The 15,354-nt window shown below is 41.2% G+C and overlaps 1 protein-coding gene across 1 annotated transcript in view; it reads right to left on the bottom strand.

The window, feature by feature from the left end:
- Window positions 1-15,354, bottom strand: part of LOC124268729 (xanthine dehydrogenase-like) — a 37,312-nt gene that overhangs the window by 3,894 nt on the left and 18,064 nt on the right. The window contains exons 19-31 of the mRNA XM_046703755.1: window positions 14,892-15,041; window positions 14,358-14,437; window positions 13,074-13,189; window positions 11,399-11,503; window positions 10,744-10,822; window positions 8,749-8,863; window positions 8,097-8,177; window positions 7,908-8,017; window positions 6,797-6,910; window positions 4,144-4,305; window positions 2,820-2,948; window positions 2,468-2,598; window positions 517-645 (exon numbers count right to left, since the gene is read on the bottom strand). Coding sequence (XP_046559711.1) covers window positions 517-645; window positions 2,468-2,598; window positions 2,820-2,948; window positions 4,144-4,305; window positions 6,797-6,910; window positions 7,908-8,017; window positions 8,097-8,177; window positions 8,749-8,863; window positions 10,744-10,822; window positions 11,399-11,503; window positions 13,074-13,189; window positions 14,358-14,437; window positions 14,892-15,041 — 1,501 coding nt within the window. The remainder of the gene's footprint in view (window positions 1-516; window positions 646-2,467; window positions 2,599-2,819; window positions 2,949-4,143; window positions 4,306-6,796; window positions 6,911-7,907; window positions 8,018-8,096; window positions 8,178-8,748; window positions 8,864-10,743; window positions 10,823-11,398; window positions 11,504-13,073; window positions 13,190-14,357; window positions 14,438-14,891; window positions 15,042-15,354) is intronic.

Below are 15,354 nucleotides of genomic sequence, written 5' to 3'. Positions count from 1 at the left end.
CTCTCTCCACAGTCATACAGGATGTCCACTCTGTTGGTCTTAACTCTCTCCACGGTCATACAGTAGGTCCACTCTGTTGGTCTTACCTCTCTCCACAGTCATACAGTAGGTCCACTCTGTTGGTCTTACCTCTCTCCACAGTCATACAGTAGGTCCACTCTGTTGGTCTTACCTCTCTCCACAGTCATACAGTAGGTCCACTCTGTTGGTCTTACCTCTCTCCACAGTCATACAGTAGGTCCACTCTGTTGGTCTTACCTCTCTCCACAGTCATACAGTAGGTCCACCCTGTTGGTCTTACCTCTCTCCACAGTCATACAGTAGGTCCACTCTGTTGTTCTTACCTCTCTCCACAGTCATACAGGATGTTCACGCTGTTGGTCTTACCTCTCTCCACGGTCATACAGTAGGTCCACTCTGTTGGTCTTACCTCTCTCCACAGTCATACAGTAGGTCCAGTGTGTCGGTCTTACCTCTCTCCACAGTCATAGAGTAGGGCCACTCTGTTGGTCTCACCTGTCTCCACAGTCATATAAGATGTCCACCCTGTTGATCTGGTTCTCGCCGGTCAGAACGTCCATCTCGACCTCCGTACAGGCTGCACCGTATACGTTGTACTTACTACTATCGCCTGTTGGATTAGTGCTGAAAGATATATTTTAGGATACAGGGAACTTACTAAACGAGTGTCTTTTAGATACAGTTATTTTACGAGTGTTTCAAAACGTATCCAACAATTAACATTCAGCACGACAGGTTCTAAGTGAGTGAGTGAGTGAGTTAATATTTAACGTCACATCGGCAATATTTCAGCCATATCGTGACGAGAACATTTGACATTTAAATAGAATATATATACAGAGATTATAAATACCTGCCGACGAATGACAGTAAAACAACTAGAATATCACAGATATACATGTAAAACTAGTAATTAAATCTAAAACATCTTAACTTTAGGGGACATCACAATATAAAAATAGGCAATAGATCACCATACTAGGAACCACGGGGACTTATATTACTTTTGCTACCTGCATGGACCCTAGCTGGATTTACACCATCCCTTCAGCCATTGGCGACAGAACAGGTTCTAAGGGTATAGGAGATGAACAAGTGCAGTTATGTGTTAGACACCTTAAATACTCGCACCGTCTTAAATCGACGTATATTTAGTCACTTCATATGACCACAGTGGCGCATTGATACATCACGTAGCTGCTAATAGTGACTTCATCTGACCTACTGCTTACAACCCATACCTAATGTCACCCTCCGCACAAACAGTTTTGTTATACCTGCTGATTATCAGGGTGAAGATACAAAGCAGTAAAGACCTAAAAAGTACTGTCGGAAATAGAAAGAAACTGTTTTTAGGCTGTTACTCTGTATCCCTAAAATTGAAAAATTTACAAATATGATATATCGAAATAACCCACATCGGCCTTACTGGGTATTCAGTGGGATGCGTAATAGTATATCAAGAAAAGCATGTTTACTCGTAAAATCGGGCAAAACTTAGAATAAATACGAATAGCTGCTCAAAACAATAGATCAGACTATAGATGGCAATTAGTCCGCTCAGCCAGGTATGACGACGGACCGTCGACTCACCTGGCATGCAATGCACGTCCTGCCTACATGCACAAGGGGTCATCTCAAAGATATTTTATCCTTTTTCATGTGTGTTGAATATGTCTCATCTATTGATCATTAAGTTTATGTTGAGATACGTAAAAGGGTATGATACCAATGGAAAAGCTTAAATCAGTCATCGTATTAAATGTCTCAAAATATAACGGTAGCATGACCACCCGAAGATCGACAGGACTGGATATATTTTGTAAATTGTTATGACATGCCGTTTGCTTCCCAATTTAATTCCCCTAAAGGATTATCGTATCTCAGCTTAAATCTATATCCCCAGCCCGACCCCAACCACCGTCTGCGACAGCCGTCATGGTTTTGCTTTTGAGATGACCCCTCCTACCTGTTTCTTTTTATAGTGATAGTGAGACTCCATGGCAGCTACATCCTTCATAGTTTCAGTATTAAAGTTATTATTTTTTTGACGTCAGCTATCGTTTATAATGAAGCTAGTTTAATTTCAAAGTGGACATTTAAAAATTGTCCTTTGTAATATAATATCATTGCACACTAATTTGCATAAAGCCATGGCCTGTTCCAAATAAGTCGTTTTGGACTTAGAAAATCACTGCATCTCTCATTTCTGCACTATTCTCTCCCCAGTAAAGTCCTTTTTCTACGTTTCCTACCTCCCTACCACTGAGACTGTAGTTAGGCCGAACTTAGTTTAACAGATATTTCACACTTACACATATTAACTACATAAATTGTAGATATCAATGCGAAAAAACATTTTTTTTCTATTTCCAACAGTACTTTTAGTTACATCTAGCCTTCTCCCCCATCCCTGAAGGAACAGCAAGTTTAGTGTGAACATTACAGGCTTTGCGCTGTCAGGTCCATTCCTTTGCTGAAGCACTTGCTGACCAGCTGGAGCCAGGTAGGGTTGGACATCTGGGCTTTGACCGGGGCCATCCGTGCCTTTAACTGTTGACAGCACTGCAGGGTCCCCTTTAAAGGAAAATTGATAAGTAGTTAAGGGTAGTTAACAGAGGCGCCGAAACCCTTTCCACCCCCATAAAAAACATCTGCTATTGTACGATTCTGGCTATATCATAAGCATGTGTTATGAGTCACTATCAAGCAGTGATTTTACAAAGGGTACGTCACAAGTCGGCGTCCCTTTCAATGGCGTCAAAGTTATGAACAAAAGAAATTCACCAGCGACTTACCAATGCATTGACCTCGCTAGTGACGCTGCCACCAGTTGTAAATGAGTTAGCGTCGACAAAACTTGACGTCGGCTTTACGGTGATGGTGTCCATTGGAATACCAAGCTCATAGGCACAGACTTGCATCACCTGGTGCAAAATAGGATGAGGGATGTATTAACACACTCCCGAGTAGGGAGTGAGTGAGTTTAGTTTTACGCCGCTTTTAGCAATATTCCAGCAATATCACGGCGAGGGACACCAGAAATGGGCTTCACACATTGTACCTATGTGGGGAATCGAACCCGGATCTTCGGCGTGACGATCGAACACCTTAACCACTAGGCTACCCCATCACCTCACAACGAGTAGAATCTGAATCTGAAAAAGGTTCCTTATTTGGGATTACTCTCAAAGTCCCTTAAAACATTTCAGTAAAACACATCCCAGACACAGGAAATGGTTCAAAGGTGTCTTTGCATAATTAAGAATAATCATTTCAAAAGTAAAACGCTTTATGGAAAGAATTGTGAAACTGAATACGTTTCTATTGAGACTACCTATTACTACTATCGGTGCCTTTAGCAATTAGTCAGTTATTACTTACGGGAACTGAACATGTCTGACCTCTCACCTTTAATTCTTCAACAAACATCTGAACGGATAAGCGAAACTATTTCAGACGGACAAACAGGTTCTAAAAGAATTGCTATGTAGGAACAAACAATAACATATCCCATAAAAATTATTATTTTCTCATATTTTCTGTTGACATCATCTCTAAAACATGGTTAATGTTTTTGTAATGGGGTTCTTTTTGATGGCCTTGAGACATAAGGGACCGCCTCCGTGGTGTAGGTGGTTAGAGCGTCCGCACGGAGAGCGGAAGATCGCGGGTTCGATCCCCGACCGCGTCATACCAAAAGACGTTAAAATGTGGTACTTGTTCGTCCCTGCCTGGCGCTCGGCATTAATGGGTACAACAAGGACTGGTCGGCTCGGAGTCAGTATAATGTGTCTGAGTGGGGTATTCATGCTTCACTGCGGCATGGTATCTCAGTGGGCTAGCACTATAAAACCAGCTTTGGTCTGGGATAGTACAAGCAGCCGCACACATACACACGCATGCACGTCGTCATATCAGCGAGATATTCTCAAGCACGACGTTAAACCCAATTTCACCTCACCTTGACATCTCCTTGTTGAATACCTATCAACATTTTCCATTAGAGGATTTCCAAGAAAGGAATATTGATCTGAACTTATATCAGTATTGTTCTAAACAAGTATTTATATCAACAGCAACAAGTACTTATTGTACATGTACGTATAAATCTACACCAACCTTTGTGAAGATTCCCTGACCGTTCTCAACGCCACCGATCGATATTGCGACGGAGCCATCCCCGTGGTAGATGGTCACGAAGACGCTGTAGTTGAGGTTGGTGATGGGTAGGTCAAAGCGGAGAGGCACAACTGAAATGCCCTTCTTCTTCCATCTGTTGGCCTGAGTACAAATATGACATAAGTGGCAACGTGAGACCCCCAAGGTTTCGGTTCTACTCCCCGCAAGGATATAATTGTGACCCTTATTTCTGAGGAGTACTGACGACTAATTATTGGAATATTTACTCGGTACAGGTATTGGTCTGGTAGACACGGAATGAACTGTTTTCTTTTTTATTGTATAAAGACGAACTGGGATCGTCACTTTTATGTTCTGATTTGTTTTGTTTGTTGTTTAAAGTGTAGCCGCCATAAACTATCCGAGTCCCGTGCTGGGATTCGAACAACGGAACCTCTGATCCGAAGACAGATGCCTTGTCCAATGTCCAAACAGGTTAACCACCTCAGCAAACTAAGGTAAGGATGTGGGATATATGATAATCTGTGGGGTGACTCCACCGCCTGCTACAAAAGCAACACTGGGTAATTTCCGACCTATGGGATTATGCTTGTTATATAATCGAGTCAGATCCACGTACACCAGTGATTGACATCATGAGCATCGATCAACGCATTTGGAATACCATGACATGCATCGTCTAAGGCTGACGATCTCGTTATTCACCGATAACTATATTCAAGGTCGGTTGAAGATGAGTTCTTATCTAGATCTTCGCAGGTCCTTTATCTAAATTAAATGAATACCATTAAGGACTACAAATGTATTTCCAATTGCAAACATATTTCCGAGCAATATGCAGACATGGTAGATAAAACTGATACCGAAAGGAAATGGTCATACACTCTTCAAAAAAATAAACGCATAGGCCAAAATTAAGGAAATGTATTAAACGTATTTAAGTGTACATAAGTCGATAGAGCTGGAACATAGATGAGGGGAATTCGACACACGGATGAACATATGTATTGTTGTCATTGTCAGCATTAAGTCAGTTCACTCACTGCACATGTGTGGACACAAGGGGTGTTCAGGTCAGTACCTGGTGACACCACCTATTGCAGCTGTCACCGCTCGACACCGCACTGTAAGGGATTGCACAAGTTGTCGGATATTTACTTCGCTATTCCTCCTGCAACGCGTTGGCATGTTCTTCAAGTGTCTCAGGACGACGGTGACGTTTACAGACGCGCCGATCAAGTTCATCCTATTGATGCTCGATCGGGTTCAGATCAGGCGATTTGGAAGGCCAGGGAAGGACATAGACGTTTGCATTGGCGAGACAGGCACCTGTTATACAAGCCATGTGGGGACGTGAGTTGTGTTCAAACAACTCCTTCTGGCGGTTAAAAAGTGGGAGGAGGTGAGGTCACAGAGTGTGGTCGATGTAACGATTTGTTGTAAGATTACCTTGAACCATCAACTCGCTCTTATCTATCATTTTAGGACATGGTTCCTATCACCGCCAAATCTTTCTCCACCAAATCTGTCCACCTGTTGAACGGAGTTCGGCGCAAAACGTTCGTGTGGACGTCGATAGACACGTTGTCTCCCATGCCGTCGTTGCAAGAGGAAATGTGATTCATCGCTGAACCAAACGCGTTCCATGCGTTCCCAAGGTCCCATGCCTGTAGCCTGTTGCACCTTTGGACACGTCGTTGCGGTGTAGTCGTGTCAGGACAGGTCCAACGTTTGGTCGATGTTCTCGAATTCCCACTCTCTGATTGTTGTCCTCCTTCCTGTAGCAAATCGGTGACGTAGGCGAAACATCAGTCCTGAGCAGGTCTTCCACTTTTGGGACGATCTTGGGTCGAATTGAAGCGGGTACATCGATGTCATAATCGAGATATGGTGCTGTGGTGGATGTCGAAGTGTCTTGCTACGGCAGACTGGAACACCCTGCTTCCAAACGCCCAATGGCGATATTTCGGTCAATAGCATTCAATTTTGGCATTTTCGGTCGTAAATTTCGTAATGAAATGACGAATTTGGCTTGGTCTTTTTATAGTCCATATCTCTACTCATGTGTCCGACACATAGCACGTGCATTACGGGGCAATCCTTTTCTGCATGCACTTTTGATGTATCGTTTTCATTGTTTACCACTAAAACATGATTAACGGGATTGAAACTGCGGAATTGTCTTAATGACGATTGCTGTCAAAATATATCGAAATGAACTGGTGGAAACGCCTAGCCTATGCGTTTCTTGCTTTGAAGAGGGTATATTTGCTATACACTGATGTCATAGTTAAGTTTGCAGTGTTTTGATAACGTTTGAAACGTTTGGTGAAATCCATTTCTCGTGTGTTTTCTTTCTAAAGCTCGGCAATAAACTTAAAAATACCCATATGCCCCTTTATTGCTTTATGCTCTATTTTTTTGTACACGTAAATGCAAACACCTAAGCACTACTTCTTAATTGGCTTTTTTTACCTGCAGGTGAATTCTCTTCAAAATGTATTTGAAAATCTATTTGTAGCTTCTCTGGTCATGCGGGTACATCATGACATCACAAGCGGGTGCGCTAAAACAGGTCTAAGGTTGCAGCTTAAGAATACACGTCGAGTTCCATTGCTAGACATGATGGTACCTGGTTGAAAGCTGCGATCTGTTGTTTTCTGTTCTGGACATCAGCTGACGTCTCCAGCTGAGCCACCATCTCTTTGATGTTGCAATATTTCAGAACCATTCCACCGGCGGTTGTCTGAAAAACACACATAATGTCAGATAATAATTTGGCTAGCCTGTCAAATTGTCGAGTTTTTATCTCTTCGAATATATTTTTATAATTTCCATGATTTTCTCGTTATTCCATTATGCCTTTAAAATATCGTTTTTACTCGTTACTGAGATAAATTTAAGTATTGTCGAGTATTGTCGGGCTACTTCGATTAATTTGTCGTTATTTCAAGTAAATTAACGGGCAAAAGAACGATACCAAGTCGAAATCACTGCCCGTACACCTGTTATTAAAATTCACTTTCCTTTTTCACAATGGTGGTTTGTCGTTTTGTATTATCAGTGATTTCCACTTGGTATCGTTTCTTTTGCCCGTTTGTTTATATTCACAATTGCCTTGGTAAAAATATTATGCTACCGCAGTGGCATCATTTGAGGAACGCCGTTGTCGTTGCCCATGATGGCTAGAGATGACATATGTTTACAGCTAAACTAACAATCAAGGCATTGACAGCATGACCATCGATCTACGCAATTAGGAACCAACGACATATGTCAACCAAGTCAGCGAGAGTGAACACCCGTTCCCGTTAGTCGCCTCTTACGACAAGCATGGGTTACTGAAGATCAATTCTAACCCGGATCTTCACGGGTCAAGGAAGAATGTAATTGAATTATAAAGATTTTCAAGGAAGTTTACAAATTCTAACCCGGATCTTCACGGGTTCATATAACCGCGACAAAACATATGTCCCTAGTACGATCATAGGGGCGGTGGGGAAGCCATATGGTTAAAGCGTTCCCTCGTCACGTTGAAGACCCGGGTTCGAATTTGTAAATTTCCTTGAAAATCTTTATAATTATAACGTGGATACGATAATGTGAAGCCCATTTCTGGTGTCAGCGAGCCTGACTACTTGTTCTCGTTGGTCGCCTCTTGGGACAAGCATGGGTTTCTGATGCTACAAGATCGTGTATGTGATGAAACAAAGCATGAATGAATCTTGTCTAATGTTGCTCACTTGTCCTTTGTTGAACAGGTTTATTTTCCTAAACTCCAGCGGATCCTTGTTCAGGACTTTGGCCACGTGTTCCATCATCGACTCCATGATGAAGTTAGCGGGGCACGACCCTGTTGGTAAATGAATCTCATTATTCGATGAAATTATAAACATGTAAACAGTTGCATCGGTTGCAAGTCTTCATCTTACCCGGTGATCGTGTAGCGGTGTTAGTCGGTAGATTAGTCTTCAGGAGAACAGGTTTGAAGTCCCACGTTGGGCAATAGTAGGCTGGGAAAAGAAACAAGTAGTGAATGAGTATGGTTTTACGCCGCTTTTGCAATATTCCAGAAATATCGCGGGGGATAAATGAGTTTCACATATTCTACCCACGTGGGGAATCGAACCCGGACCTTCAGCGTGACGAGAGGACGCTTATAACCATTAGACTACCCCATCACCTCGGTAAAAGAAACAAGTAATACCACAACTAACAATGACCTTGTATTGTCTCTGAATCAGAAGCAATATGGTTACACCAACTTCAACCAATCATTTATTCGAACTGAAGTGAACTCGATTGAAATTATGCAAACATAAATATGTACGGCCCACACAGTGAATGAATAACAAAAAATATTCCATTTGGTTAAAATGGCAAAACATTAAACTTAAATTTCAAATTGAAATAGAGACTAAACGCCAAAGCCACAAACTTACGTGGATTGATCATTGATGACACCAGGTGTTCATCAAGGAAAACAGCAACACCCTCTGTTTACTACACAATTTGCATAAAAAGCTACAAGGGGTATTGCCTTGGAGGAAAGAATCAATGTACGAAACCAGATTGAATTATCACCGTTGTCCATGCATGGGCCGAATGCGATGAAAGCATTGTCGTTGGGGGACATTCCACAGTCGGCGTTCACAGTAAGCTGGATTCCGTTCAGTTTCCCGTCGTTGTTGACGCCCACCTGACAACAGGGAGTTGTGATCATAGTATGGTGAGCGAGTGAGTGAGTTTAGTTTTACGCCGCTTTTAGCAATATCCCAGCAATATCACGGCGGGGGACACCAGAAATCGGCTTCGAAAATTGTATTCATGTGGGATCGAACCAGGGTCTTCTACGTGACGAGCGAAAGCTTTAGTCACAAGGCTACCCCAGCGCCCCTATGATAGTACTAGGGACATATGATGTGTCGCGGTTATTATGAACCCGTGAAGTTCCGGGTTTGAATTTGTCTTCAGCAACCCATGTTTGACGTGAGAGGCGACTAACGGGAACGGGTGTTCACTCTCGCTGACTTGGTTGCCATATATCATCGTATTCCAGTTACGTAGATCAATGTCCATACTGTTTGTCTGGATTGTCCGGTCCAGACTCGATTATCTATAATCCGCCGTCATATATTATTATATTTTACAGATTAAAGATGAAATTGCAGCAGAGAGGGTTCGGGTGATCCTGGCACAGTCAGGCTGGTAAGGCTCATCATCAGCTCAGGGCCCTTATCCCCTCTACACGCAGCCCAGACAGCGAATGGGACTTCTCCCAGGAAACACTGCCTAGACGAACCCACCAAGAACTTTCCGGAGAATATGAAGGCTCCCCAACACTGCAGCCTTCTGCATTACCCAGAGTGTCAAAAGGGCTGTGCTCGTGGTGGAGAACCCGGGCACTCTCCTGATCTGCGCCAAGAGATCAGGAGGGACCAAACCAAGGGCACGGAGAACAATGGGGAGCCTGACGGCAGTGTACTTGGGATGCAAGCGAGACATTTCAAAGGCGAGGTCCGCATATTTATCATGCTTTTCCTGAGTCTTGCCAATCACGTTACTGTCAAAAAGGGACAGAAAATTCAATGATATAAATAAATTCATTGCCTTTATCAAAAAGGACAAGATCAGGTTTGTTGGCAGGAATTCTTCTGAGGCTGTATATGGGCCAATTCCACAGAAGTTTGAAAGCATCATATTCCATGATGCCCTGGACATGTTCAGGGTCGTACCATGAATGGACAAAGCCACAGACATGGCGGAGACGGTAGTAGAAGCAACGAGCCATGCCATCATGTCGGTTAAGATATGCTGTTTGTGCCAAAGAAGGGCATCCACTGACAAGGTGTTGGACAGTCTCTGTAAATTCATTACACAGTCGGCATTTCATGTTAATATTTTCTTTAAGAATCACATTTTCGCGATTGCGAGTGGGAAGTGACTGGTCCTGAGCAGCAAAAAGAAAGCCATTATTATTATTATTAATATTATTATAGGATATTTATATAGCGCACATATCCAGGCAACTAGTGCATGCTCAATGCGTTGATATTTTACCCCTCGATCACTGGATGTCAATCTCAACGGCACATCGTATTATCAATCTGAGTGCGGCGTTAAACAACAAACCAAACCAAACGAAGAATGTGTGTTAATATTGTTATTTGGATAAGAAACAGTTGCATTCGTAAAGTAGTAAACCACATACCCATTCATTTCGTTTTTGACGGCGTATCATCTTAGAGTTTTTGAAATTTAAATATATTTAACGCTTCCAATGTCGTCGTAAATACATCAAATTAAAGAACAAATTGATGCTCATGATATTGATCACTGGATTAGTGATAGTGACTTGCTCATTTGCAGACCGCCACCATGAAGCTCGAATATATCGTGTGGCGATACTATTTCAGTAGAATATTGGTAGCGTTGAATGGTATTCCGTGGTAATAACATGGCACATCAAATGTAACTGAAGGCGTTCTAGCACGAATCTTCACGGGTATTTCAGCATTAGCATGATGGTAACAGAGCTATATTTAAGATATCCAAAACAAAGTTAAGAATGACTCTTACTGTATAATCCGCCAAATAGGGAAAACGTTTCCCTATAGTCTTCATGTTGGTGTGGAAGTTCATCGCCAGACGGACAGGCCTGAAACAGGAGTGAGTATTGTTTTACGTCGTTTTGGCTATAATCCAGCAGTATCACAGAGGGTACACTAGACATAGGCTTAACCCACTGTATACATTAGCGGTACAAACCTGAGCTTTCGACGCGACAAACGAAGGCAATAACCAGTAGGCTAGCTACCTTAGGCTCCCATCGAATATAAAATAGTGTCCATTGTGTAACGCGTTTGAAATAAATAAATGGATTTGGACACTTCGAGTAATATCTAAACATTGTCAGCGATTTGTGTTTTCCGCCACTTTTAGTAATATTCCATAATATTCCAGCAATATCACGGCGGAGGACACAGGAATGTTCTTCACACACTGTACCCATATTGGAAATCGAACCCGGGCCTTTGGCGTGACGAGCAGACGCTTTAACCACTAGGTTACCCCAACGCCCCTGTCCTAAAGTGGATATTTTTGGATTGTATTGGCTTAACACTCAATTTCTTTGTGTAGGCGGGAAAAGTATATTTGACATTTGTTTTAAGAAAACGTTTTGTAAGGTAGAACTGCATGAGTAGTAATTCTAAAGGTTTCTATGGCAACGTACCTTCTCAAGATGTGGGCCGCAAGGGAAGCAGCGCAAGCTGGTAAGGCGGCGCGGGTAATTTTGGATCCGTATGATCCCCCTAGACGTCTGACTGTCACGTTTATGCTGAAATAAAGGGAAGGAGTGTAAAACTTGTAACCACACATGCAGTGGAAACTGTAAACACACATGCTGTGGAAACTGTAAACACACATACAGTGGAAACTGTAACACACATGCAGTGGAAACTGTAACACACATGCAGTGGAAACTATAAACACACATGCAGTGGAAACTGTAACACACATGCATTAGAAACTGTAACACACATGCATTGGAAACTGTAAACACACATGCAGTGGAAACTGTAACACACATGCAGTGGAAACTATAAACACACATGCAGTGGAAACTGTAAACATACATGCAGTGGAAACTTTAAACACACATACAGTGGAAACTGTAACACACATGCAGTGGAAACTGTAAACAACATAGGTAATGAAAACTGCAAACACGAAGTGAAAACTAAACACACATGCAGTAAAAACTGTAAACACACATGCAGTTGAAAACTGTAAACAACATATGCAGTGGGCAGTTGTAAACCCAGCATATCCAGTGAAAATTAAAAACATATACAGTGAAAACATTTAACTCCTTGAACCATTCACCATAGTTTGCTTTTGATATAAATTGCATTGACCATTTCACAAATCTGGTTTGAACTCCAAAATAGCAGTACTTCACAGCACAGATATAATCAGTTGAGCACAAAATAAATAAAACTTGTTTTCGATAGTAGTATCAAACAGGAGTTGAACAATTACACGTTTGGACATTTTCAGTGTAGAATATGTATACTTTTAACACGCACTTTGGCATATTTCTCAAACGTTTTATAAACTTAAACATCGACTTTTCTTCACAAAAGTTGTAATTGCAAATTATCTGTAATTATCATTATATTTTCAAACATATAAATTTTGGCAGTAGTTCTGCCGTGTGGTGTAAGTACTTATGTTTCATACATATTTGTTAATAGCGGGTGCTTCAGATTATCTGCTCTTCCCTTTTATACCCAAAGGACCCGTGAAGATCCCCGTTACAATTGGTCTTTAGTAGCCCATGCTTGTCGTAAGAGGCGACTAACGGGATTGGGTGGTCAGGCTCGCCGACTTGGTTGACACGTGTCATCGTATCCCGTGTTAACTTGTGGCACTTACGACTATCTTAGCGTTAAGAGAACTTCGAAAATCTAACGCTCGGTTACGAATAGAGAGCTTTGCCAAAGGTAATTGCTGAAGTGACCTGTGATGATCCCGGTTAAAATTAGTATTCAGTAATCCATGGTTATCGTAAAAGGCGACTAACGGGATCAGGTGGTCAGGATCGCTGACTTGGTTGACACATGTCATCGGTTCCCAATTGCGTAGATCGATGCTCATGCTGTTGATCAATGGATTGTCTGGTCCAGTCTTGGGTATTTACAGACCGGCACCATATAGCTGGAATATTGCTGAGTGCGGCGTTAAACAACCAACCAACCAACCCAGAGGAATTTGTTTCTGAGGGTAGCTAAGATGGATTGCATTGACGTTAAACATAACGTCTTTGGTAATGTTTACATTTACTCGATATTCACTGTTTACAACACACGTGAACTCACGAATGATGTTCTTTCACAAACAATTACCGGCTCTCAGGAATGGTGAGGAGCTTGGATGTCACCTGTTGGACCATATCTGTCCACTGTGTTGATGAGAGAATATTCATACCCACTCCATCTTCTGCTGGGTAGCAGATGCTCACCTGTGGAATGAGGATATTATTACTTATGAGTCGATATGAAAAAATCATATTTTTAAAATAAAACATTTAAGTTTAAATGTAGTATTTAAGAAAAATCTATAGAAATATCGTTTATGACAATTCATCACAACAAACAGCAAATTGTATGTAAATCTGTTCAACCTACAAACCTATTTGTTTTGATTTTTACTATTTCAAGTATTGATGTTGTCTTCAACAAATTAGTTCAGTAAATAGAAAGATGATTCACCTCTTTGGAATACTGAATACTATACTAGTATGTACACATAACATGCTAAACTGCAACCTCTGATGTATTTAAAATGTATATAAACCATACTGAAAAAAGTTGGGATGTATGATTTATGTCAGCTTTGACCTTCGACCTGTATCTTTTTAACATGAAAGAGCTTCTTGTTACTGTGGCAATGCGTGTGAAAATGTACATCTCTTCCTATTAGAATGTAATCTGTATAACACTCAAAGAGACATTAATGTTAAATTTAAAAATATTGTAAAAGGTGGCTCTCCAATCACATTGTCATTAATGTTACTTGGAAGTTCAGATATTAATAGTACTGTTCAACAGAATGAATATATGTTGTTTTTAATTTATCAATCAAACCGTTTTTGAGTGTTCACATAAGTTGGGTCCCTTCCTCTCTTCTCTCTTTAATTTTCTTATACTTTCTCTCTGTACCTTCCTAAGACGTATACTATTGAAAATGCCGATGTAAATATCAGCGACCTAAGTGTAATTTGAAAATGAATAACTATATCAATCCCTTTCACATTTGTGACCTGGTGTTTTAAGTTGAATAACTTGTCCCCAATCCCTTTCACATTTGTGAGTAGAATATGTTTTAATCAATGAATAAAAAAAGTTAGATAATGAGTACTTTGGGAGATTTATTAGTAATGAAGACGCAGCTGTTTATATTTGTACGTATAAAAATAATACTTATCCTATGATACTTCCAGATTCTACAGGTTATCAGTACCAAGCTCTGGGAAGTTGTCATGCCGACAGCTCAGAGAAAAGGCGTGATGGTCTCAGAGAATGCATCTGAACTATCAGATGGGCCAGACAAGCCAGACAAGCATAATGTTTCATCAGGGTTACATGAACAGGCTGGAGTGCGGCGTAACACTGAACAGGGATTTTTACATGTGTCTCCAGATGGAAGTGGTACTGACTCCCCATCTTGATCCGGCCGGTGATTTTCTGGTCTGAGCTCGCTATTGCAGCTGCAAAGGCATAGTTCAAGAACCAATATATAGAGAGCTCAGACAAGTATTCAGGGTGTATCGAACTGAATTTGTATCAAGACAATCAGAGTAAAAAAAAGTTCACATTTCACTGGTACTTACGCAGACCGTAAGTATAATTCTAGTTTATTGTATTGCAACTCGATTCATGTTAGATCAAAAAATCCCACCAATGCTGATCTGCAAGTGAACTTGTTAATTCTGGCAAGGGTTTTACATGAATAGTATCATGTAAGTTTCAGATCAATAGTATTGACAATACCTGGTTGAAAACATATCTTGTGAATGTAGCTGGTCGTCTAGTCTCCGTTGTCATACGTGTGGAAGTGAACAATTCATCAAAGGTCTATTGCTAGTCTAATAAATTTGTATTCGAAAGCATATATAAGTTGATGGCTGACAACAGAATGAACATGACGTAAAACTGTGTTACCTGCTGCATCACCAACTTTGATCCCTTTGACAACATTTGGAAATACTGACTTCTTCTGCATAGCATCTTCCATTGTAATGATGGGAGGCTGGACGTTCTTGTAGGTAACCTTCACCATGCTGGCTGCTGTGTCAGCTGATAGTTTGTCAACTACAACGAGACATTACCATTTTTTTAAGAACATGGGTTCTTTCAGTACTTTACGATAAACCGTAAAATTACGCTCACCCAAACTATAAATTAACAAAAAAGTACTAGAATCTGTACTTTACTGAGAGTGTGTGTATTCCCACATATAACATTGTTGCATTTGATCACTTTCTAAATGGCATTGCGTATTCATAGCTTTCGGCCGTGGGAGCCGAGCCAATTTACATTTATCAGAGGGGTACACAAAGTCCGCCGTCTAGACTACCAGTTGTCCTTCCATGTGTGTGGAACCGTCGTTGGCTGAGTGGGTTAA

This window comes from Haliotis rubra, unplaced genomic scaffold (genome assembly GCF_003918875.1).
Source record: "Haliotis rubra isolate DU_JTF1 unplaced genomic scaffold, ASM391887v1 Scf14, whole genome shotgun sequence".
NCBI lineage: Eukaryota > Metazoa > Mollusca > Gastropoda > Lepetellida > Haliotidae > Haliotis > Haliotis rubra.
This window is presented reverse-complemented; position numbering and strand designations above follow the sequence as displayed.